At 35.6% G+C, this 27343-nt stretch overlaps 2 protein-coding genes across 3 annotated transcripts; one reads left to right on the top strand and one right to left on the bottom strand.

The window, feature by feature from the left end:
- Window positions 1-3650: 3650 nt before the first annotated feature.
- Window positions 3651-11292, bottom strand: LOC308682133 (exocyst complex component 3; the record flags this gene model as incomplete). Its single annotated transcript, XM_081351623.1, has 13 exons — window positions 3651-4435; window positions 4556-4697; window positions 4819-4940; window positions 5021-5173; window positions 5253-5375; window positions 5517-5640; window positions 7693-7806; window positions 7885-7985; window positions 8107-8232; window positions 8671-8755; window positions 8849-9467; window positions 9584-9679; window positions 11214-11292. The coding sequence occupies 13 exons, from the start codon at window positions 11290-11292 to the stop codon at window positions 4433-4435; spliced, it is 1887 nt and encodes a 628-aa protein (XP_081207749.1). The 3' UTR covers window positions 3651-4432.
- Window positions 11293-11657: 365 nt separating this feature from the next.
- Window positions 11658-27126, top strand: exoc3l4 (exocyst complex component 3-like 4). 2 transcript variants are annotated; one of them, XM_081350686.1, is made up of 14 exons: window positions 11658-11955; window positions 13394-13686; window positions 13963-14043; window positions 14500-14718; window positions 16963-17581; window positions 18973-19090; window positions 19175-19300; window positions 20233-20333; window positions 22214-22312; window positions 23866-23989; window positions 24304-24426; window positions 24628-24780; window positions 25590-25708; window positions 25799-27126. In XM_081350686.1, exons 2-14 carry the CDS (start codon window positions 13419-13421, stop codon window positions 26013-26015), a joined length of 2367 nt encoding a protein of 788 aa, XP_081206812.1. In that variant the 5' UTR covers window positions 11658-11955; window positions 13394-13418; the 3' UTR covers window positions 26016-27126. The 2 variants fall into 2 exon arrangements, with proteins under 2 accessions (XP_081206812.1, XP_081206811.1); XM_081350685.1 differs by having other exon boundaries at window positions 11848-12145.
- Window positions 27127-27343: the final 217 nt, after the last annotated feature.

Here is a 27343-nt window from a genome sequence, read left to right as displayed (position 1 = left end):
GCCATAGGCATATACAGTATACATAGATGCCTCATTATTGGCAGTTTCAATAAGCCACTATACTACTGTCCGCCATATTGGAACGGTCAAAGTTGGTTCGTGAACATTCGAGAGCAAGTTGGCTGAGCGTCTGCAACCGGAGTTAGACGCATGTATGAATATCTATATCTGCAATAGACTTCAGCAGATGATTTTGAATACAACAAGACGAAGCCGTCAGCTAACACAACATTAATTAGTTTCCATAGTAAAAGTAAAAACATTAAAAGTACCATTGTAAAAATGTGTAATAGAGTTAATAGCCTACATATAAAAACACCTGTGTTTTTACCAACACATTCTCACCTGTGAAAAGTTATCCCATTTCTTCGGGAATTTAAACCTCGGTAGTTTCACAACATTGATTCTTACTTTGAGTGAACGCTGAACGTTGCAAGATGGCGGGCGCTCCGACGTGTCTGGAGTAGTTGAACGTGACATCTACGTATACATATCTATGGTCTACGCCTCATGGAACACACTGATGACGTGTGATGTCTGCACAAGCAGGGTGTGCAGAGGTATGGAAATACATAAGTTGACAGGTAGACATATCATTGCATTCAGACCAAAAATTGCCTACCCTACCTTTTTACAGAGATAATAAATACAGACTGTATATACTCAATTAGTGTCTAGATACTGCATAAATATTGTGCAAAAAATAACCCGGACAGCAACATAGTGTCGGCCCAGATTGGGCCAGCATCTGGGCCATGTGGAATCCACATGAACCAGATGTGGGCCGAATCTGGGCCGACAATATGTTGCTGTCTGGTTTGGGAAACAGGTTAAAGCAGAAGGTTGTTTGCTGAAATGAAGAAGTGTAATAGTGTAAGGCAAGAAAATAGAACCTATGTGTGTATAGACATCCCTGAGCAAAAGATATTTAAAAAAAAAAACCTCTAGGCAATCTGAAATTCATGTTATTTTACGTGATATGTTCAGGATACAAAGCACACTCTAGTTCCAAAAGTTTCTGAAACTACGAACTGATGAACAGATGATTGGCAGTGAGACAGCAGAATACAGATTTCTTTTGAAGTGTAATGTTGCTGTTTCTAGAAGCGAGAATAGAAAACTAGGGCAGTCCTATAATCAGCATTTGGACCAGTACTCAGCCCTCATCGTCACCCATTAAATGTTGAATTATAAAAAAATGTAAGACAAAATAGATTTTTACATGTATTTGGAGAAAATCTGAGTGGTGCTTACCTGTGTAAAAGTGGTTGCTATGGTGTTCTGGGGTGGTTGCTATGCTGAATGTTATGCATTGTGCAAGTTATGCAGAAAAGTTTAGGAGATGGTTAGAGATCCCTGAAAAATCCCTGATTCTTTGCAGTTTAATAATCCAAACTCTTTGTCTGAGAAGAAACATATGTGTGAGAAATATGTATAAAGAGTAAGTAAGAGAAGGAGAGAACTTTACATCTCTTTCCAAATATATGTCCACCTTTCTCGACACTTTTCTGGCTTTAGGTTTGCATGTGTCTTTTTGGTAACACTTTATTTTAAGGTGACATAGTTACACATTACTACATGTACTATAGTAATAACAGTAAATTATGCATAATTGCAACTAACCCTAAACCAAAACCTAATCGTAACTCTATAGTAAGTACACGTAGTTCATTAATATTACTTATTTGAATAAGTACTATGTAACTACATCACCTTAAAGTTGTTAAGCTATATATGTACAGTATGACATCACGCTGCGCTTCAGCTTTCAGATCAGATTTTCTGTCCAATCAAATGCTCTCTAGAATCTAAAGCGTCTGCCCTCTGTATTATAAATAGAAGCTTAAGTTGCTGCTAAAATCGGTCACTTTGTTCACACATTTACTATTTTCTTCATGGTGAATGGCACATAGTGCACTATATAGGGCATAGTGAATGATTCAGACAGTGTAAATATGCTTTCCATTAGAGCGAATGAAGTCTGGTTTCACGTTAGTATCACGCGAACCACCACAGCGCACACACGATAGCACGATATAGGGTAAACCACAAAACATTTCTAACCCATTTGAATTCTGCACAGAATGCTGTATTATAAAGTAATAATGGGGGACATTAGGAGGAGAAACGGTTAGAGATTAGGAGGAAACTGTGGCTTTACCGCTATTGGCTATTTTAAAAAGGGGAGGAGCTGTTCGAAATGTCCCGTCCCGTCTTCCTGTTTCGTTGGAAATTATGTCAACACATTGAATAATGCTGCATGTTCCAAGGCACTTCAGTGGGCCTTTAAAATAAAGTGTCACCGTCTTTTTCCCCATCCACTCAATGTCCTCAATATCCTGCAACTTTAATGTTAGCCTCGTTAACCCTCCAATGACCAAGACCAAGATGTAAAGTGGGTCTGGGCAACCTCATCAGGCTTTCATTAAACCTGATAGCATTTATCATGACTGATGTGTTGATTACATGCATGTTTGCGATGTATCTTAGCATAACAACTGCTCCGAACGATAAGGTAAGGCAGGGTAAGAGAGAGTGCTAGAAAACTTCTGACACTGGAAATGCTGTAATGAGCTAAATATAATACTTATTGAGCACCAGAGACCATGCAACACTGACATGTATTTTCACACACACACACACACACACACACACACACACACACACACACACACACACACACACACACACACACACACACACACACACACACACACACACACACACACACACACACACACACACACACACACACACACGCACACACACACACACACACACACACACACTTGAGTCTAACACACATTTTCACAATGACATGACACCCAGGGAGTCATCTGCTGCCTCTGGTTTCTGTATACAAATCAGCCAGAAGATATTTGAATAAGCAGTATCCTCTTTAAAGAGAGGAGAAAAAAAGAAAATATTCAAACCTGTGAACACGTTAATAGGGCAAGTTGAAGAAAAAGAGGGATTATGGATTTGTAGGAAGTGAAGAGATGCTTATGTGGAGGTGAGAGAATGTGAGCAAAGTGTCATGTATGATGAAAAGGACTTATGGATAAGCCAGAGACCTATGGCATTCAATCTCTGAACTACAAATATCTTCAAAAATCCCCTCCCATTTCATCACATCTAACTCTACAGACTGTAGATAAGATTGTAATCCTCAGGACATCTGGACACAAGCCAGTCTGTCCTGAAATAACACACTCTCTCATGCAGGCACAAAACTATACACTATTTGCATGTGGAAAGATATATTATACTTTTACCTGGTCATTATAAAAGTACAGACAGCAATTGAAAAAATCCTTTCAATAACACACTGTAGTTGCAGAGGAAAATTATTTTTATCTTCATGTTTTGTTCACTGAACAGAAAATATATTAAGCTTAGGCTAAAAATAGGTTTAAAATTTGCATTAAACGAGAAGGGAGAATAACTAAAAATGACTAACCAACCAATAGCATTTTTTCCCCCAAGAGCTGGGTCCACCTGGAGTAAATATTGTGCGGCACACAATCTGTTTTGTCCGACATTATGTTTTACACATCACATTTTCATGATTGATATCACAGTAGATAAACAGTCCATCAAGTCTCTTTTTGAACAATTACACAATATGAGATAATGCAAATTGTTTGTTTATAGTTTAATGTCTCCCTCTATTGGCAAGTATAAGGACAAACAACCAAAACATACACCAAATTCGGGCTGCACAAAAAACTGCTAATCACAATAATTTTGCTCAAATCCATTTACAAAATTAATGGTATAATTTGAGAAATGACTTTATACATTTCAGCAGAATTATTGCACTTTCCTGTAAGTACAAATCAAGAGAATGTCAACTCATACGCAAAGTTTATTTTACCTCATTCCTGATTTATTATATATTTATAATTTACATGAACACACTCTCAGCATTATGAAAACTGGTAAAACCATTAAAAAGCTTCTCTCAGAAGCTAAAAATGGTAATAATACAGTAATTCCAGATTCCAGTTTTTAAACATTAAACAAAAACGCACAGAGATTGTACATTTATTCAGCTATCGCAAACCACATAGTTGAAATTCATATTTGGATTTATTACAATTCATTCCCGATAAAGTTAGCATGCAGATTTAGCATTGCAGCAAACAGCACATGCAGCCTTTTGAAGGAACACAGACTGGATGTATTTCACTTTCATTTCAGCAGAATATGGTAATGGAGATGAATAAACTCTAACATATTGGTTTGTCTGTATTTTCAGATCAGTGCTTTTTTAGCAGTTCAAAGAGATAAGATGTGATTAATCATGCAACCTTACACCAGATAAACTAACAATACCTGCTGTATTCTAACAATAAAATGTACTGTACAGGTTTTGAACAAAATTATCAAAAGTAATGCAGCTGAAGGTCCAGAATGGCCAAAAGTAATCTCACTGTAAAAGATAAAAGTGTGTTACTTAGTGAAAATACACTCATGTCATCTTTATCAATTGTTTTGCTTTATTAATTATAATGTATTGCACATCTACAAATATTGTATTTCAGGAAAGTACCTCGATGTCAGTGAAGAAGGAGCGATCTTGATTTGTGTTCCCAGCATCCTGTTTAAGCACAGTAAACTGATTAATAGCATTGTGCCTCTCCAAGCTAAAACTGTTGTCTCGGAAGTACAGAACAGCTGACAACTGCTTCTTGCTAAAGACGAGGAGAGACAGTAAGGGAGAATTAAGTGAACTGGTTCCATGTAATCAGACAAGTGAACAAAACCATGTATTGTTTAAAAATATAGCATATGCAAAGTTATTATAACACTTACCTGATGTCTGGGTAATTAGTAACTAATGGAATTAACAGATCTTTTATCTTTCTCTCATTTTCCATTCCAATAATGTCACTAAGGTAATCTCCCAACGGATAAAGCCAGTTTAAGGATGATCCCTGTGTACAGAATAATATTGTCAGTGCATAAAAAATCCATTTGTTTATTCCACATTATTTAACGCTAGACTGGATCTTACCATGTCCTCAAATAGTTTCTTGAGTTCATTCCATTGTTCTCTCAGTTTTGCAGCAGCATCTTCGCTCTTGGTTTTTTTGCATGAATACTTTTTCTTCATCAGCTGGGATACATATTCTTTGGCTACATAATAGTGCACATCATTCACGAAAACCTGCAAATACAGACACTGTGTTAAAAGTGGCGCTCTGTAGCCACTAGAGAGAATCTCTGAGTAGATGACATGGACTCACTTGAGCAGATGGAGCTCTCATAGATTTACAGAGCCCACGATAATTATCTATTCTATAAGTAACTTCTTTAAAATCTCCATTTGTTTTCAGCCATTTTTTTGTCATCATACCATCCATGTAAGGCTTTGGGGAAAATTGCATTGTAGTTAATAATATTGTAATCTTCAACTATAAAAAATGATGTGTAATATGCTCTTGACTAGGTAGAATTTTAGATTTATATATAAATATATTTTATATGTATATATCTGTGGTAAGGCCCACCTTGATATCAGTTTTGAAATGTTTTATCAGGGTCTGGCTAAGTCTTTGAATCAGTCCATCTACGTCTTTCTCCAGCTGCTCCACCTGAGCTGAAAAGTTCTCCCTATAAAACTGCAGATTCTCTCTGTAAGAAAAGAAAAAATGTTGACATGCATGTCTCAAAGGACTGACACAGGGACAGGAACTCACAGAAGATTGAGATTAAATAGATTTCTGTCATGACAACTCTCGGAGTGTTTGCACTGGTAATGGATATGACAGTGTTGATATGTTTGGTCTAAGCGGAATAGATCTGCTATACGCTGCTGCTGCTACAGAGCAAATACGAGACTTTCTACTGCCAATACATACACAACACACTGCTGTGAGCAACTTAGACATGCTGCTGCTGTACAATATGGCATATGAGAAATACCCGTAGCAGCTCCAGGTGGAGCTGGGGAAGGTGGAGGGTTTCTGAAAGTGCGCGGTGTGGTAGAAAATTAATGAATAAAATAATAAAACTGTATTTTAAACTAACCATGATTCTAACAGTAATAAAACATAAACTTTATTTCCTCTTTCCAGGGCTAACATTCTAATACTTGGAAACACATTGTACTAAAACGTTCTGTTTTTGCCTATTTGAGTTATGGAAAATTGTCTAGTGCTGACTATAACAAAATCAATACTGTCTCTCTTGTCCCATGACATATTGAGTAATCAACAGAACTCTTGACCCTTTACTTGTGTTTTTTCTATGTTCCAAGATATTTTTGCATAGGCCACTAACAGAGGGTGAAAAGGAGGGGGCTTGCTTCATATTAATAGAAGGTGACAATATTAAAGTCATGGGTTAGGCAGGTGATTTGGTTTCTATGTGTCAAGTCTTTATCCTATAAAACCTGATGTATTATTCTATGTGGCTGAGATTATTCTATGTGCAACTGGCTTTTAAAGGGAATGCCTCTGGTTGGTTTATTTCACGTGACGCCCAAAACAAACCCATTACTCATTAAAGGGATAGTTCGGCCAAAAATGATATTAAACCCATGATTTACTCACCCTCAAGCCGTTCAAGATGCATATGTCAATCTTTTTTCAGACGAACACATTTTCAGTTATTTTAGAAAATGTCTTAGATCTTTCAGTGGTTATAATGTGAAGTTATGGGGTCCACCTTCTTCAAGTCCCAAAATGTGCATGCATCCTTGATGCATAAATGAAAATATCTTGCTTCCCGTTGCCGGAAGCAAGATATTTTCATTTATAAAGTTTTAAATATGTATATTTTTACGACATAACCGCACGGATTACCCTTAGAAGGCCTTTGTTTATCCCCCTGGAGCCGGATGGATTACTTTTGTGAAGGATGCATGCACATTTTGGGACTTGAAGGAGGTGGACCCCATAACTTCACATTATAACCACTGAAAGATCTAAGACATTTTCTAAAATAACTGAAAATGTGTTCGTCTGAAAAATGATTGACATATGCATCTCGAACGGCTTAAGGGTGAGTAAATCATGGGTTAAATATAATTTTTGGTCGAACTATCCCTTTAAGAGAATAGGGACAACCCCTTTAGACCACCATGCATCACGCACCGACCATTTTTCTCGTCGTTAAACTAGCAAAAGTGGATTCGGACACGCCTTAAGTGCATTTGCACCCCGAGCTTTAGACCATGTGCTTAGATTGTTATAGGGCCAAAGTCTCTGAAGGTTAAGCATGCATACACTTTCATGATTGTTTCTTAACACACTTATGTGCACTTTTAAAAGTGCACTTTGAAATAATGACACTTATTTCATTATGTTTAATAATCATGTTTTAATTTTGTAATGCTAAGTACACTTACTTTTATATGTTGACTAACATACTAAAGCACATTTAAAATACTTGATTATAATTTTAAGGCTAGTGTGTTATTCAATATTAAAGTAATAATTCTGAAATTGCACATTAAGATGTACTTAAGTCATACACTTAAGTGGGTCAAAAACACTCTAAAGTTCTAAAGTGTAATATCTATTTAAACTATGATACATTTGTATTTAATTGCCATTAACATACAATGAAGTGTCTGAAAACATTACATTCAGTTCACACTTAAGTATATTCTTTTAAAATATATTATTTCCATAATAAGTACTCTTTTTCACAAGGGCAGTGTTCCTTTCATGATGGACTTACTTGAGTGAATTGAAGCAGTTAATGTAGCTGATGTGATATTCTATCCATAGACAGCAGTCCAGCAGGTCAGAGGTCAACAGAGAGCGGGTGTGTTGCAAAAACTCTTCTTCAAATCTAAAAGAGAAGGAAACTGTCAGAGAAGGAAAGTTGCAGAAATGACCTCAAGTTAATCTATAATACTGTGACTCAAACCTTGTATGAAATGGATTTAGCTCCTCTAAGCAAAAGCGTACCACTGACTTCCCCAGATTCTCATCGATCTTCTCGAGATTCTCAGCATAACTCGCTATCAGCTAACAAGACAAATCCAAAGGTGAAAATTAAATAAATAAACATTAAATAAATTATAATAATAATAATAATAATAATAAAAGTTTTGGATCTCCCTCTATAGTGACAAGTTTAAGTCCTGACCTGGCAGATGGCCATGTAGGTTTTTGAAGTGAGGAATCCATCATCTGTTCTATCGGGAGATTTCTTCTTTGTCCACACTTCTTTTTCAGTTATGATAATATTCGCCAGTGCAGATTTAAAGTCATCCTGATATCAAATATGGTACCACGATAAAACAAACTGATGTAAACAAATTGTAAATAGGCTATGTGGTGTATTTGCTAAAAGGTACACTAGAATCAACAGAATCAACATTGGCTTGGCTTTTGGAGGTGGCGAGAACTGAGGGTGACGTGTGTGCTAATGGGTAAAGCTACAGTCATGTCCTCAGCTAGTGAGATCCTTTCCATCTAAACTGGTTCTCTTAAACCTAATAGTGAATGTTTTATGAGCAGTAGGATAATCTCCTTCTTTTTTTTGTTATGAGAAAGAAACATATTCATCCGCACAGTCACACAGAGCCAAAGCACAATGTTGTTCCGCTACTTGCATTAGTCCATGCTTGCATTTTTTTTAACTGGCCCAAAGGTTACATAGTGTACCTTTAACCTACAATGCCAAAACTCTTTCCTTGCAGTAGCTCACCTTTTGGCAATGACAGTAAGAGGTCTTTATATTATTTAGCAAGTCTTCTTCCGCTATAAGAATTATCTGCTTGTCTCTCAGATCACTGTGGAACACCAATGAGATACCATTTAATTTGAACTGTATTATGCAATGAAGTGCATTTAGACATTTGTGTGATGTGTTTTAAAAAGCTCACCTGGGGTAGCGATGAATAATGAAATCTAGAAGAGTGTTGTAATCTTTCAGCTCTGTCACCATTTCCAAAAGTCTCTTTAAATGCTCTCCTACAGCCTCATGATGGCAGGACACATAGGTTTCAAACACTTTAAATTCTGCTGGATATGAGCTCAGAAGTTCAGTCTTCACTCTCTCCAAATCCTCCACCACAGCTTTACCCAGAAGCCCCAGATGCACTGCCAACCAGGAAGCGTTCTGCTCGCGGCTGTCCAGGTGAACTTTCTTCAGAGCGTCTCGAACCCCGTCTCGTACCGCATCCCTCCATGCTTCCCTCCATCCCGGCATCGCTCCTGGTTCTCCCTGTCTCTTCTCTTCCTTCAGGATAATTTGTGCAACATACATCAGCAGCTCTTTATTGCATGAGGGCAGAGCACTGGAGTTGCGTACAATGACAGACATTTTGTTCCTTAGAGTCACAAATAGATTATTGACATCTCTCTCTTTATTAACTTGATTTGTGGTAGGAGCTCCTTCGCCCACAGCTTTCAAATCTTTCTGGAGCTCCTGGCACATGGAGAGCAGGTTCAGATAGGCCTCCTTCAGCATATCTGTTTGTATATAATCTGTGATCTGCAAAACTGTTGTGAAAACAAAGCGGCAATGAATAAGAGTGTTGCTATGAATAATATCATATAGAGCATTATGCATTACTTGTGCCTTCATTACCACCACAACAAATGGACTAGATCTTCACCTGTGCATGGCTTTTGAGGGATCTTTGTGTCGTTGATTTCAAATTTCTTCTTTTTGCTTTTTCTGATCGTGGAAAACCTGCGAAAGATTTCTTTCACTGTGCAAACATAGAAAATATTATAAAATCTATACTGCACAAAATCAACAATAATTTTTTTCTTCTAAAAATGAGAGATGTATTAAAACAATACACAATATTACAATTACACAGCATTATTCTCCTCCCTTCTCAACCATTGAATATCAAAAGGAAACTTAAAAGTGTAACAAATTGCTATCAGCAAACAATAAATAACCCCAAAAGCTCAGATGAATCATTTATCAGCAATATTATGGATGTGTTAAAAGGCTACTGTATAATATGTAACATCATTGATGGTGATTGATATTTCAAAGTGCTTTCCCTTATTTTGACATGAATGTTGTATTTCTCAGCTTTAGACGTATTCCAGTAAACACAGCTGATAGGGATTAGAAATGAAAAACTAGATAAAACAAAAAGTTAATGTTAATGTTTTAAAGCATTATGTGAGGATATGGGGAGAAAAACTGGAAAGCAGACCACAATTGTGCAGTGTCTGTTGTCTTTATCCCTGGTTTTGTGTTTTGTGTGTTTTGTTAATTGGATTTTTAGTTTGCATTTTCACTGTTTCTGTTCCTGTTTCCTGTCTTGTGTGCCATTTTTGTAGTCCTTTGTAGTTTTTCTGGCTGATTCTGTGATCATTCCCAGGTGTGTCTTGTTTGCGTATTACCCCCTCTAGTATTTAAACCCCAGTGTTTCTTATGTTCCTTGTTGAGTCTTGTCCTACCTACCCGGATGTACGTTTAGTGCTGCTCATTCTGTTCCCTTGTTCTCAGGTCTCTGTTGTGGTTTTGTTATTGTATTTTGTTACTATTTGCGTATGGATTCAGCTTTCTTTTCTTTTTTTTTTTTTTCGTTAACCCATCAAGACGACTATCAATTATTCGTAAATTGCAATATGTACAATATTGTACAGTCACCTGCACTTTTACAAATTGTTCCTTGTATTTTGCATAATACATAATTTCCAGTGGCCCAGCCGTATGGCAATAAAACATTTGCTACTTGATTATTTTTTCAATTCTATTTAATTTCACGCAACTGACAATGCTATACTTACCAGAAGTGGGAGATTTTGCCATTGTTTATCCAAATGGCTATTAAACAATCCTGTATAATACATGACCAAAGAAAAGTTAGAATATCTCATGAAAGTAATATATTATGCAACATCAGCCGTTCAAGGCATTTTAATATGGTGCTTTATCTTACAAGATTATCAGAGATTTTATAATGTCATTCACTCAACATGAAATTTTCCACCTGCAAAAAAAACAAACACTCTTCCTAGTTACTAACCCAGTGATTAACAAAACTGTCAAAAGACGAATTATGAAAAATATGGTAGGCTACATAGTGAATAGAAGAATTATGATAGCCAGTAAACATGAAAACCATGAATGAAAAATAAGGGTTGTCAGTTCTTTTAAATGGTAACAGAAATCACAAATGCTATCTCTTAATCACACCGACAAATGATCAAAATCATTTTAGTGTCGTCTCTAAAGAAAGCACAAAACATGTCAAGTAAATAATGTGTAGCTCTTACCTGAAACCTTTTCAGGGAATATCCGTCCCTTTCTTCTCAGAGGAGCTTTACAAGCCAGGGAACTTACTTTCACTTTCATGTATACTTGAAAGGACACGCATACACCTATGAAAACCAGTATTGCCTACAGCTTTTATCAGTGAAAGAATGTTCTTTGGAGTGATAACAAATGTCTCTACACAACATGAACATCTGCATTTGATCTCATTGAGAGGGAGAAAATGCAACGGATCAAGCAAAAACATGCAGCCAAAAATAAATCTAACATTAATGTTTACACATCCATTTAGTTACAAATTAACAGAAAGAGACATAAACATAGTTTCCATGTAGATGCAATATATTCGCTTCTGATTGGTCAATGCTACTTCCCAGTTTGCTAAAACTCAAGATGAAGCAGATATAGCAACTTGAATATATAGGCTACTAATGCCTTGCTGTATTGTGATTGTGTATATTTTGCTCATAAAGGAAACAGACGATGCTTTGCATAACCACTGTATTATTTTCCTCAGTATTAGGCACAATTGTATTTCCATAGATTATGGGAATCTGAGAGTGATGTGTAATCATTTTTCAAAAACTCTCAAGTCAGTGAATACAGTGATTGCTCTGGCAAAATCGTTTTATCTGAGCTCTTTTGAATCTGACGCTAGTTCCTGTATCAGCTCATGGGCTCTCAATTATTAACAATGCACCTATTCAGTGACGTTTCAAGGTGAATCCCAGCTAGAAATCTGTTGTGAGTACCAGGGTTTTTTCGCTGCTCTAATCGTGTCCTATTTACGGGAAATTTATTAGTTAAGTCTTGTTGTTGAACCTGTCGGTGCAGTGCGTTTGCCAGCTGTTTGTTTGTTTTAGGCAACACTATTTAACAGAAAAGATCATTGGAAGTGGCAGTTGCACACTTTGATAAGAAACTCGGATCTAAGGTGAGTTCGTTTCACAGTGCGATGTTTACGAACATAGTCAGCCTTATACATTAATATAAAATGATAGCCTAACGGTCACGTTTGTATTTAAGCGTGTTTTTAGTAGGCTACTGATCTTTAAAATACATCTATCTTCCGCGACCTTTAATCGCTGATATCTCTATAGCTGTGCCAATAACAGACATAAGTGTCATCAAAGATTACAACTGATGTTACATTAATGTAATGAATAATTTTAACGAGATTCCATTGAGATAATGCCGAGCTGTGGTCAGTGAAACAAACTGAAAGGGTCGATACGTTTAGAAAGAATGCGCGGTCTGTATTTCGCTCTCTAAAGCACCAATCACTGACAATGGTGTTGCTTTTGGTATTATAAAGGAGACATTTCTTCCTAACTCAGAGATGGTTTCTAAGAACCTGTCATCTTTTGGTGTAAGAAACATACGACATGCGTCCATTAGCCTAAGCTACATTGAGAATGGTTAGCCTACTACCTAATAATTTAAAGTTGGACAGGGTGATACTGTTAAATTGGGGAGCATATCAAATAATTTAAAGTTATCAGTTTATTATTAACTTCTACACCAATAAAATTCTTTAAATGTCAATGGAGTGCATTATATAATACAGTGTTTACAGTAGGCTAGTGCAGTGAAATTAAATTTAGCCTACTTCAGAATCTAATGTCGAAAATGAAGGCAGGAATGAAGATGAAAGACATTTTAAATGTTGTTTAGGGCTATAAAAAAAAAAAGGTAACTTAGTCACAATTTTATGTTTTAAAAAATGAGCATGGACAGGAAAATTAGACAATACATGTTACGCACTTAACCAGCATTGCCTTAAAAAAATCTGGCCTTTGAATGTTCTTCCCAATATTTGTGTATTGCTTGTTTTTGCTTTTAACTAAGGTATAAGAGACATCCTAAGCTTTCCATAAAAGTGTAATGTCAGGTTAAGAGTGTCCTATTATTCACCCTATGTGAATGATCTGAATATGAGCTCATGTCTTTCTGTTGTTTTGACAACATGTACGCCTTCTACATGATTCCAATCCAGTGAGAAAAAAAAGTCATGTTGTCAGTAAACAAAAAAAAAAAAAAAAAAAATCATGATGTACCTGCTGATAGATTCAACTGTTCATTCTCACACTCGGCTCCAGTGGTTAACACTATCAAACCTTGTATTGTTTTTTGGCACAATATTTCAACATTTCTTTAAAGTTCTTGACATATTTTCTTCAAGCTTGATCCGACTGACGCATGGTAAAATGGCAGAAACTGGAAAAGAAGAAGTAGATGGGGGAAATGAGGTTAATGACCCACCAGAATGGGGTGAGGACGCAACAAAGGGTATGAAAAATGATGGAAAACAGATGGAAAGTCCGGTCAAGGAGAAGAGTCTTGGACTTATGAAGACGTTCAGAGCGAGTTTGAAAGCAGTCAGTCCTATGACATTGAAAAACAAAAGGTCAGAGAACACAGACAGCGACCAAAGCCAAATCTCAAATTCTCTGTTACGACCGCCGTCCTCGCCAAGTAAGTGTATCCATAATGTGATGAAAAAGTGTTGTTGTTTTTTAGTGACAATGTCTTCCCAAGGTCAAAGTTATAAGGGGAAAAGCAGAATATATAGTACTTATAGAGTAAACAGTGCTGGTTTAACTTAACTTCTGGTAGGCAAAAGCAGCATTGTCTATAGAAGATCCTAATCATAAGGAACCATGTTAGCCTGTTAACTTGTATAACAGATAGTTGCATATAAGGCTTTTTTATTTACTTTGGATTTGCTCCTTGCATGTTTCTCTTTTTCAGGCTTGAGCAGAGGATCTACTTCACAATCTTCATTTCAGAGTCCCAAGGCAGAAAAAGCTCCTCTTTCCAGAACTAAGTCAGGTGACTTGTCTTTGCATGTCACTAGATTCACCTCTAGACAAGTTAAATATGTCATTACAGGATGTGTTGATAGTAAATGTAGCAAACAATGCAGAAAGATTATTACGTTATACCTTTTGGGAGATCTAGCCTTCCTTATTCCTACAATTAATAGAACAGTCACAAGAACAAAAAATATGTCCTCCTGATCTTTATATCCTGTTTGTTCTATCATTACGTTTTTTTAAGATACATAAGGTACACAAAGACATTGTAAGTGTACATTTGAGATGTTCGATGATCAGATGTTTTCTTTGAACTATACATTTTTATTCATTAAAAGGGGCAAATTTAGGGTAAAATCATCTTTCATATTACATGGTCATGTTTTTTTTGTTTGTTTGAGAACATTTGCTCAATTGAATGTTACACATAATAACATGAATCATCTCCAGTAACTGTTCATTTTATTCTCAGATTCTGCAGTTGGAATGGGTACATTGGCAAAGAGGGGCGCATCGATCAGGCAGAGTTTGGGTCTGAGTTCTAAAAAACAGAAACAGGAACCACTTCAACCTGTCACAGAGGCCATTTTATCTGAAGAGCAGAGGTCGGATAGTGTGAAGAGCATAGACAGAGTGTTGGAGCTCAGAGACACCTATACTCTGCCTGAGATACCACATGTGCCTCTGTCAGGTGAGTGTTTATCACACAAGTATTGTGTGTACCATCTCTAGGTAGTTGACAAAGAATTTTTCAATATCATGACATTGTGACTGGTTAGCATGTTTTTTATACCATTTACTTTTAGGTCTTGTTTTACTAAATGTATATTTCATTTGCTAAAATATAGTAGGTCAAAACAAGTTGTTATTTGCACTGTATGGGGGCTGGGGGCTACCCTTATGTTGTCTGGGTTCCTGTGAATTCAAGCAATGAATCTTCATTGATAAGAGTTCGGTTCATGTTCAGTCATGAGTCTTGAACTGATAAGAGGTCAAAAACAACAACAAAAAAGATATTCACCATATCTTATATGGTGAATACTAGCCTGTCACACTGCACAACACCTACCCACACTGTACACTACTGCTGAAAAGTTTGAGATACTTTTTTGAAAAAATACTCAATATGGACACATTAAATTGATCAAAAGTGACCATAACGACATTTATAATGTTACATAAGTTTTTTATTTAAAATAAAAGCTGTTCTTTTAAACAAATTTTTTTTATCATGGTTTCCACAAACATATAAAGCAGCACAACTGTTTTCAACATTGATAACAATAAAAAATGTTTCTTGAGCAGCAAATCAGCATATTAGAATGCTTTCTGAAGGATCATGTGACACTGAAGACTGGAGTCAGGATCTTCATAGGAATAAATTACATTTTTTTATGTATTTTTGTTCAAATAAATGCAGCCTAAGCATAAGAGACTTATTTCAAAGACATTAAAAAATCTTACTCACCACAGACTTTCGAATTGTAGTGTATACTTGTTTGTCATTTTAATGGAAAAGAAAAACAATAATATATGGCACAGGTGAGTACTGTGACTAGATGTTTTATTCCTGGTTTTTAGCACATCTGTTCTTTTGTAAACCTGGCTTAAAGAGGACTCAATGAATGTTATTATATATATATATATATATATATATATATATATATATATATATATATATATATATATATATATATATATACATATATATATACACTACCGTTCAAAAGTTTGGGGTCAGTAAGATTTTTTAATGTTTTTAAAAGAAGTATCTTCTGCTCACCAAGGCTGCATTTATTTGATAAAAAAACTATAAAAAAACAGTAATATTGTGAAATATTATGACAATTTAAAAGGACTGTTTTCTATTTTTAATATATTTTAAACTATCATTTACTCCTGTGATCAAAGCTACATTTTCAGCATCATTACTCCAGTCTTCAGTGTCACATGATCCTTCAGAAATCATTCTAATATGATGCTCAAGAAACATTCATTATTATTATCAATGTTGAAAACAGTTGTGTACAAATTTCTTTCAAAATTCTTTGATGAATAGAAAGTTCAAAAGAACAGCATTTATTTAAAATAGAATATTTTCCAACATTATAAATGTCTTTACTGTAACTTTTGATCAGTTTAACTCATCCTTGATGAATAAAAGTATTGATTTATTTTATTTATTTCCCCCAAAAATACAATTAAAATTCTTACTGACCCCAAACTTTTGAACGGTAGTGTTTAATGTTACAAAAGCTTTAGATTTCAGATAAATGCTGTTCTTTTGAACTTTCTATTCATCATAGCATCATGAAATAAAAATGTAAATAACTGTTTTCAACATTGATAATAATCATAAATGTTCAGCATCAAATCATCATATTAGAATGATTTCTGAAGGATCATGTGACGCTGAAGACTGGAGTAATGATGCTGAACATTCAGCTTTGATCACAGGAATATTCACATAGAAAACAGTTGTTTTAAATTGGAATAATATTTCACAATATTACTGTTTTTGTTTGTATTTTTAATCAAATAAATGCAGTCTTGGTGAGCAGAAGATACTTCTTTTAAAAACATAAAAATCTTACTGACCCCAAACTTTTGAACGGTAGTGTGTATATATATATATATATTTATCTGTAAAGTACTTCACATATGGCAACATTCCCCTGACCACATCATAAGATTATAATCAGAATCCCTTCAATTGCTAATCTATGGTAAACAGAACATGATTGGGACATTTTGGAAAGCATGAGCTAATCATGTTTAGATCTAGACAGAGGATCATTCCTGATTGAAATATAATAGCTGTTCATTCAAGTGTGTTAGCTCCTGTATTATGACACAACTCATGCAGTCGTCCGTTTACTAATGTTTTGCTTTTTCCCTCCTCTATTCTCCCTCTGTACTGTGTTATTTGCTGCAGTAATGGAGATTAACAAACTGATAGAGACGGAAGCTTTAGAGGATGCCTATGTGAATCTACTGTCTCTAAGTTTGGAGCTACAGCGCGAGCATCAAGCTCTAGATCAAGAAGACTGTCCCATCGAACTAGTCCATAAAGAGAAAGACCTCAGTTTGCTCTATGGCACACTAAGAAAAAAAATGTCAATCATTGTACGCAACTCCAGTACTCTGCCCTTGCGCGATAAAGAGCAGCTGGTGTATGTTGCACAAATTATCCTGGAGGAAGAGAAGAGACAGGGAGAACCAGGAGCGATGCCGGGATGGAGGGAAGCATGGAGGGATGCGGTACGAGACGGGGTTCGAGACGCTCTGAAGAAAGTTCACCTGGACAGCCGCGAGCAGAACGCTTCCTGGTTGGCAGTGCATCTGGGGCTTCTGGGTAAAGCTGTGGTGGAGGATTTGGAGAGAGTGAAGACTGAACTTCTGTGTTCATATCCAGCAGAATTTAAAGTGTTTGAAACCTATGTGTCCTGCCATCATGAGGCTGTAGGAGAGCATTTAAAGAGACTTCTGGAAAAGGTGACAGAGCTGAAAGATTACTATGCTCTTCTAGATTTCATTATTCATCGCTACCCAAGGTAGGTATTTCTACCATTTTCTTGCTGTTGTTATTGTTATTTAAGTCATGCTGTTCCAATCCTGTATTAATTACTCTTTTGATACACAAAAGTTAATTTTTTTTTAAAGAATATCCTGGCCGTTTGTTCCATATAATGAAAGTGAATGGGGAACTCAAGTCTGGAAAGAACAAAAATGCACCATAATGTATCATACATTATCATACAATGTATCATAAAAGTACACTACCATTCAAAACTTTGGGTTCAGTAGCATTTATTTATGTTTTTGAAAGAAGTCTCTTAAGCTCAACAAGGCTGCATTTATGTAATATTTTGAAATATTACAATTTAAAAGAACTGTTTTTTTATTCTAATATATTTTAAAATGTAATTTTTCCTTGTGATGAAAAAGATGATTTTTAATCATCCTTACTCCAGTCTTCAGTGTCACAGTGTCATGCTGATTTGCTGCTTAAAAACATTTCTTATTATCATGAATGATGTGCTGTTCAAAAGAATGGCATTTATTTGAAATGGATATCTTTTGTAACATTATAAATGCCTTTACTGTCACATTGCTGATGGGACCTTGCTGAAGATTAATTTCTTTCACAAAAAAAAAAAATTCTTACTGATAATAAAACCTTTGAACAGTAGTGTATATTCAAATTCTGAAGCTTTGCAATACATTTTTTATGACAATCTTTAGTCATTGTTCACTGGAACACCATATCTGAATTGGCATCAGTGGTATTTAATCAAAGAATCATGATGTCATTGATGTCAAACCTGATGTGGATTCACATAAGCCAATAAAAAAAAAAATAATAATAAAAAAAACCCCTTCCCTTTCCCTTTAAAAACCTCGCTTACCGGGCTTATGCTACTCTGAATAATGCCTGAACTTCGTATTTTGAGCACTTCTTGCGTTGTTTTTGCCTCTTCATGATGACTCGCTTAACTTAGTCCTAATCTGTAAGTTGCTTTGGATAAAAGCGTCTGCTAAATGACTAAATGTAAATGTAAATGTAAAAGACTGATGTACTGCGTCAACCAGAGGCTCTTCATATGATCTTTCAATGTTCCAAACATCCACTTCTCAAATCGCTAAAGGTCTAGTGGTCTCAATGTGATTTTAATGACCCAAAACTTCAGTTTGATAAATAGCACATCGTGATTTATTCCAGTCCTCTTCAGACCTTATATGGATACTTATGTGTGTACCAGTTGCTGAGATTCATTGTAAAGTTGGTTTCACAACCATACATTTAAAGGATGCGCCGTTAAGAGTTGAGTCACGTGTACTATGATAGATTATGAGAGTTGTGATTATAGATGTGACTGTTCTGTTACTTCAAGGGTTATGATATAACTGTAACTAAAACTGTATTTAACTGATTTTTCCATAGTGAGAAGATAATGGGAAGCTGCTCTCTGCAGCCAGAGCTGAAGGAAGATCAGAGAGTGCTTCCGCTGGACAAAGACTCCCTTAACCTGATTAAAGTTAAATACTGCAGTCGCTTACAGGTAGCATACAAGCACATCTGTCATCTGAGATAACGCTAGTAGCTAACAGTCTGAATTCAGTGTCCACTTCTGTGCTTTTAACAGGCTGACTTAAGAACATCACTTGACAGAATTATTCAGTTGGAGAATGAGGAAATGTGGACAGAAAAGAGGAAACCAAACATTGAAGAGGGAATCTACAGCTCACACATTGACATGGACATCTGGACGGTGAGCCTGCACTTTCATAAGTAGCTCGCCTTCCCTCAGATTTAAATGGAAGTCAAATTATGGCAGTAATATTTATTAATAGGAAGTCCTTTGATTTCCCATTTAAATGGCCACAGTCACAGTGGAATGTGTTTACCAAAAGAGGGCAGTATAGGGCCTTTTTCTTAACTTATAGTGGCCCCAAAACTAATTCAAACAGTTGAGCTACGCTTAAAAATGTATTAGCGATATTACACACCAAGTGACATTTATTTTAAAGAAAGATAACACAATCACACTTTGCTAGTAAATCATTTCACACAAAGAACTTTGTTCAGTTTTAAGTGATAAAAAATAGGTATAGTTATGAAAAAAAACAAAAAAAAAAAACATTTTGACACTTACATATTAAAAGTTAGTGAAACAAGTTCATAGTTAAAGGGATAAATCCAAATTTTCATCCAAAAATGAAAATTCTGTTAATTTAAATAAAATCTGTTACTGTATTGAGCAAGCAAATCTCTTTACATGTCTTGGATTAAACTGCTCAATTCATATGGGTTCGTTTTACGGTGCCTTTTTAACCTTTTTGGATCTTCTAAGTTTTGGTTAACTGTACTTTCAGTGGAGGGACAGAAAAACATTAAACTTATAATGTCTTGTATGTTTTGAACAACATGAGGGTGAGTCAATAATGTCAGCATTTTGCATTTTGAGTAATGTGCTAAACTATGCTACATATTATATGTTATAATATATATTGTTCTATAATTATATAATTATACATTCTAGTATCATTTGTTTGCAAATGCCACTTGGTTTAAAAAAACTTTTCCTAGTTCGGTGACATTCAGACATTTTAAGTGGTTTAAGTGTCCAAATGTTTTTGGGCTCACTGTAATTATAAAACAACACAAGGAAAAAAAAAAACACATTTATGTTTTCTTTCCCAGAATATTAAAGGGCATGTACAAGGATCCAGAAGAATTGATGTGAACCTTGAGCAGAAGGTTGTCCGATCCTGTTTGGAGGAACTGAAGACCTTTCCGAAAAGGTTTGTGATAAAGAACTAACATGCTAACTGAAAGTATGTTTTGAAAGTAAGCTCTTAAAGGTCCCGTTCTTCGTGATCCCATGTTTCAAACTTTAGTTAGTGTGTAATGTTGTTGTTAGAGTATAAATAATATCTGTAAAATTATAAAGCTCAAAGTTCAATGCCAAGCGAGATATTTTATTTAACAGAAGTCGCCTACAAAAAACGGCTGGATTGGACTACACCCCTCGACTTCCTTCTCATTAAAAATTGACGTCATTAAAACCGTGTTTTGACTAACCTCCGCCCACAGGAATACAGGCGTATTGATGGCGAAATGTCAACAGACGTGTTTGATGTTTATCTATAAACGGATACCGCAAAAGCTTAATTCGAAGTTGTTAGTTTGCTCTGTCCATTTCACCACGGACTGTTTTTCTAACCTGGGATAATATTAAGCAGGCTTCTCTCAGCGTTTCATACTGACGAAGGGGACAATTTCAACTATATTCCAGCAAGCGGTAAGTAGTGATTTACTATGGAAGTAGCGATCAACTTCACATCGTTTCTCTTAGTAGGATGAAAATAATCTTACTTAAACTGATTAATATACAGAAAGCGATCAAAGAACAATCCCTTTCCAATCGCCCAAGCTGTCAATCACACAGCGCGAGTTTATCTGGACACTTGCCAAAACTCGTTATGAAATCAATGACGCTGTTACACTGCACAACGAATCTCTTACTGTATTTATATACCTCATGTTTGCATTGGTGAAATCATTAGTGAGTGCAGAAACTGCGTTGCAATGATAAGATCTTCATTCACACGATCAACAGGCTGTCATCTGCTCAATGCTCATCACTGCAACCTTTTATGTGATTGAAATAGATCTAAATACTTAAAAAACTTCTCACGATTCGTTAATCCCGATAGCTGTAATAGTAAAAACATATAATAGCTGCAATAGTAAAAGTTTTCCAGATAGTTCCACATGTAATGCCAGATATTTCATATGCAAGCATGTCAGCCAATCACAGCAGAGGGCGTTTACATTGAAGTCTCTCAGCAGACACGCCCCTTCAAACAGAGCGTTCAAATCAGGGGATGAAATCAGGCTAGGAAAAATGCCTTTTATTTCTAAATTATAAAAAAATTTGATCTAAAAAACATACTAACATTATAAGGGCACCCCAGGAAACATAAAATAATAAAATAATCCATGGAATGGGACCTTTAAAGCCTCTGTTGTATATATTTTATGTGCTGAGAAACTGATTTTTCAAAAATTTCACTTAATATTGTTATATCTTATATCAGTTATTATTGGATTAAAAAATGTTACCATAGTGTCATTCTGTGTCAACTCATCCAGAAGTCCCTGACTGAAATGTAGATTTAAAAAAAAATTGAGCCAGAATGCAGGGGGTTAAAATGACAATAGAAAGATGGCAGCATCAGTAGGTCTATTTAGGTAAAGTGGGAAACAGCACTTTTTGTGTTGTGTTGTATTTTTTATAATACAAAAAATACAACTTTGGGCAAAAATCACAGAAAGTGCTTTTTCCTATTTTTGAACTGTCTGGCATATAAAGAAACAAAGATTGCTAAAGTCAACATATTTAACTAATAAACCTACCAATCTCTGTGTAAAAATAAAAATAATGATGCTGTCACCATTGCATAGTCATTTTTACCCCCCTGTAATCTGGCTCCAAATCTCCAGATTCACTTTCTATTCATGTGGCTTTCTCATAGACTTGATTAAAACCACATCCCATTTAATGCATTCCCATATTTAACACATTCCCTCAATGATATCTGACAAATCATGTTATCTTTGATAAACATTTTTATTTTTATTTCTCGGGATCACTGACTTTCGTTATTTGTCTCTGAAGGTTTGAGTCAGCGTTTGTTGAGTGGAGCAGTCCTCTGTCTAACTCATCTCTCTGGGCAGAGTATCACATCAGCTACATCAACAGTTTTAGTGCCCTAAAGTAGGTCATTTACACAACATTCAACCCAAAAGTAAATTGTAATTTTCATTGAATCAATTTTTACACACGTGTTTGAGAGGAGTAGAAATAATATATGACTTTATAAGTCTAGTTTCAAATTTAATATTATCTCTTCAGAAAGATTATGTGAATACAAAGCCAAGGGTTGGAGAAAGCTATTCGTTTACTTTCACATTCATCTCAATGGCAGAATGTTCATTCCAGCTTTTTGATCCTGTCATCATTTTAAGCCAAAGAAGAAGCCTTAAATGCCATTAAGCCATGCAAAAAAATAATAATAACACATAACAGAATCACGTGATTTCCAGGAATTCATGTTGCATAGAGCCAGTCAGGGAGCTGGCAGGGGAAGTCCCTGTCACTGGGGAATGTTAAATTGCACTGGAAACCCCTAGATGTGTGTGGCTAAAACTTAAACCACTAAAAGTCATTTTAGTTCTAACTAAAAAATATATAAAATTAAGAGATTTTAGATAGAAATGAGTTATTGATGATTTCTTAAATATTATAAAGCAGAAAATACTGTATCGAGGTGTTCATTATTATGACCTAAATTCATCCTCTTGTGTGCTTTGTTGTTAGCTGAAAAGGCAACCAGAATCCCTTAAGTTTATAAGCTGTAACCCAATCCGTTTGTCAAATGTTCAAAAGTTTGGGGTCAGTAAGTTTTTTTTTTTTATAAATAGATACTTGTATTTAGCAAGGATGCATGAAGTTGATCAAAAGTGACAGTAAAGACTTTAAATGTATTTGACCACTTTTTAAAATTATTACCAAAAAATACATGTTGTTCTATTGAACTTTGTATCCAGCAGAGAATCCTGAAAAAAAAGCATAATAGAATGATTTCTGAAGGGTCATGTGACATCATGTAACTGGAGTAATGATGCTGAAAATTCAGCATTGCCATCACTGGAATAAATTAAAATTTAAAATATATTAATATAGAAAACAGTTATTATTTGAAGTTCTAATAAAAAATCACAATATTACTGTATTTTAAATGTAGCCTTTATGAGCATAAGAGACTTCAAAAACTACAAAATCTCAGACCCCAAACTTTGAGCAATAGTCAGCATACACCAATGAGTTGTCAATAATTTATTTCTGATCAGATGTATTTGTATGTTTTTAGTGTATGTGAATTAAATTATCTCTTTTTATGCACTAAAAAGGTTGCGCATTATGGGATATCATGTAAACACACAACATGTAAACTCCAAGAAGTGAATAAATAAATGCCTGAGCCAAAGTCTGCCATCAGAATGATTTGGTTTACGCAGGATAAAAGAGCCACAGTGGCTTCCCCGATTTCAGCAGCTTCTATTTTTATTACAGATGTTTTGCGCCAATTCCTCAGGATAAATTGCACAAGATAAATTCACAACTTTGGATGGAAACATAGCTAATGTAGCAAGATAGATAAATGTTCTTATGTGGGTGTTTTTATAAACTTTTTAGATTGTTCTCTTTTGGACAGCTGACATTACAAGTGCTGAAAAGCAATTATAATTTCAATATTTTTTCTCCAGAGAGCACATGGAGAGCTTTAAGGACAGCTGCCCGATTCCGCTAGAGCTGGTTCGAAGGGAAATAGATGGACTGACCACCAAATTGAGTCAATCTGTGCTGGAGCGCTTCAAAACGGATGTCAAGGTGTGAGCTTCTGAACCACACATCGTTAACAATACTTGTTAAACAATGGCAATAGTTTGAGATACACACCAGATAAATTTAAGAACCATTCAGACAACAGGCAAACTGACTTGATGTTGACCTTCTATGAACTACTTGTTTATTTTAATACAAAAAATAATATAAAACACTATATTGTGCAGAATTCTAAAAGTAGGTAAATAAATCCCTGAATTCAGTCATAGTGTCTGTGAATATGCATCTGGAATTTAATATTAGTTGAATGTCTATTTTTGATAGTTGAGTGAGTGAATATTAAGAGCTTCTGTTTGTAGCCTTTCCTCAGGAGACAAATGACAGGAAAATGGTTTTCATTTGATGAAGACTTTTCACAGCTGATCGAAAGAACCAAGAATCTTTCTGAACAGACCAAATACATGAGCCCAAACCCTAAACAGGTGAGACTTCGACCAGTTTTGTTCAAGTATATACACAAACAATACACACTTGACCGCGTAGAGCAGCGTGCAAGTATCCTAACCACTGTGGCACAGCTCTCATGTCACATTAGTGAACTGTTTACACTGCCCGTCCATTTGTATTTATTGTAAAATCTCTCTTTTCTGGGCTTTCTCCTGCATCTTTTTATACAACTTAAGGTCTTTGTGAATGAAGCTCACATTTTTGTGGTGAAAGAATATGTTTCTCAGCTGATGAAGAATAACTACTCGTGCAAAAACAGGAAGAATGAGACGGCTGCCATTAAGATCGCAAATCAGTGGGAGGAACTGAAGGAGATTTTCCAAGAAATGGTACAATCCCCATAATGCAACTTGAAAAACCAGTGCTTTTTAATGTCCGATATACATTCAATAATTGTATCCCTTAAAATAATTTCTTCATGCTTTAAAATAGCTAGAATATAACTACACCCTTGCTTCATTTAATGTATGCGGACCCATGAATATGCTAATTATACCCGCCTCCACTCAATCCCAGCTCGTTGACTACCTGAACCACTCAGTCAACTTTACTGTAGTAAACGCTTTATGGTGGCAAGTGTAAATACTGGTTTAATTCAGCCATATACTGTATGTTTGAACCAGAAACTGATTCAGAAGAAGTGGAAGGGTGAATTATACAGGGTTGTCTAAAGTCGATGTATCAGAATGGTAATGCATTTTATGTATTCCTCTCTTCGTCGGACATAACGGTAATTGATATGATTAGCTTTTGGCTTGACTACGTTTTCAGACAGCTAATAATGTGTTGCTAATGTTACACAAACCATGTTTCAGACAGCTGGCTTCTAAACATCAGTATCATTAGAAACGCTTTGAATAACTCAGAACGTCAGTGGGAAAAGGCATATAGTTCATCATAACATCGTAATATACATCATATACATAATTCACCCGCTATAAATGTACCCGATTTTTCATATCATCTGAAAAATATACTCAGCAATGGTTTTGACTGATAAATTTGCACATGGTTTGTCTTAAAAAATAAATAAAAACACCACATAGACATATAAAAACAACATTAAAAACTTGGTTTTCTCTACAAAGGGTTTTTAAAACATGCTAACATATTCCTTCCTGCATCATTCTCTGTATAGAATTCGACCTCAGAATGGCTCCATCCAGTCGGGGACCAGCTGAGCAAGATCATTGGGTGCAGAAAAAGTGATGTAAAACATAACCTACAGCCACTGGTTGAAAACTATCCAGACATTAGGTGCGAGTCATATTATGTGCTGCTGATAACGTTTGCAATTTAACAAACAATAATTTTTCTTTGATTCAACGAATGTTTCGCCCATTCCAGAAGAAGCCATCTCTCAGCTGTGCTGTACTTCCGAGGAATTATAAGAGGCAGGGAAAGGCATATTATACTACAGCGACTGGCAGAGCTGAAAGAGAGCATTGGGAATGCTGGGAATAAAGAGCATGCTCTCTTTAATCAGATTGAAGCAGCAGTTAACACAAACTGCCTGCCTGGTACAACCTTCTCCTGTCTGTCCTTCATCATGCCAAACAGCTAATCCAAAGAAACACACTTCATTTGATTTGAAGTGGGAATGATGATTGCACTGTTTGATAGCGACAGTATGCCTTAAAATATGAGCGATAAGGAATGTTTTCCTGCCTTTGTGAATAATTTATAGTCTTGTATTCTAACAAGATGATTTGGTAAATGTGTTTCACTATTATTATGTAGAATTTTGTGGAATTATTGTGGTTGACGCTTTAAATCTAATCAGACCATATTATATGCATTGTAAAAAAAAAAAAAAAAGGCATTGGCGATGATAATGTGATATTTGTATATTCCACATCTTAGTTGAGAAACTTTCTCATAAGTGCATGGCGGTAGTGTTTTTAATAGTCCTACACAAACAATTAAAAGCTCAAACTCAGATCAGGTTAAACTGTTTTTTTGTATTTCTTCTTAAACACGCATCTCCATTTTTAAAGGGGCTATGTGTAGTTTTTCTACTAAAATGAATCCTTTTTTTATTGTCTGTGTGGGAAGGGGTTGTAATCTCACATTAAAATTATCCACTTGGTGGGTTTTGCTATTACCTCTGAAAGCAAGTATTCCTATTTCTATGTGAAGGCTCCAGGTCGGATTTACCGCGAAATCCAGTGACGTGACTGAGACCTGCATGCGCGATCCCGAGCCTCTCGCCTCGTCTACTGACTTTGCACTCAAGCGAAGGAAAATTGTTTTGTTATTATGTAGTGAGTGGTGCTTCGACTCCGTTGTTCTGCGCGGATGAATCTGATGTCTTGAAGAGCACAGGTGATGATGATGATGATCATCATTTCAGTGTGAATTGGAATGACACTAACGACATCAAACTCCCAAATCTCTAATATCACTTTTGTTGATTTGTTGAAAAGTCGCTTTAAATAACATTACAAAAGTGTGGCAATACTGACAACGATTGCTCTTTGTATAAGATAAGGTAAACAAACAGAACACTATTATAACTTGGTTAGTGGGCTATTTAGGCCTTTATGGCAAATATAGCAAAGTGGTGACTGGTTTACAGCGATTGGTATTGTTACCAATATAAACATTATTTTGTGAAACGAATCAATGTGCAGTAAATGTGATGTTGTGCTAAATAAACGTATTTATGAAAAGCTACTAAATCCAGACAGCTCTAGAATATAAATTTGCCTAACTGCACTGATTACCGTAGTGATTAAGGGTAAGGAAAAAAAAAGTTTTGGAAGATCACTCGCTCCTTAATTGGTAACGTCTATCTAAAATGTCACTAGGCTGCTAAAGCATAAATTCCCCTATGCTATGATGTATGCTCATGGCTGGCAAACTGAAGGTTGTTTATCGAATCCTCACAAG

This window comes from Scardinius erythrophthalmus (genome assembly GCF_964197995.2).
Source record: "Scardinius erythrophthalmus genome assembly, chromosome: 21".
Classification (NCBI taxonomy): Eukaryota; Metazoa; Chordata; class Actinopteri; order Cypriniformes; family Leuciscidae; genus Scardinius; species Scardinius erythrophthalmus.
Note: the sequence above shows the minus strand (reverse complement) of the source record. Positions and strands in the feature narration are given on the sequence as shown.

Excerpts from the sequence above, each read along its gene's own strand:
- exoc3l4 (XM_081350686.1), top strand. The coding sequence starts at position 13,419 with ATGGCAGAAACTGGAAAAGAAGAAGTAGATGGGGGAAATGAGGTTAAT. Across the intron at positions 13,687-13,962 it reads ACGACCGCCGTCCTCGCCAA|GCTTGAGCAGAGGATCTACT; the intron begins GTAAGTGTATCC and ends TCTCTTTTTCAG. Across the intron at positions 23,990-24,303 it reads GCTTCAAAACGGATGTCAAG|CCTTTCCTCAGGAGACAAAT; the intron begins GTGTGAGCTTCT and ends TTCTGTTTGTAG.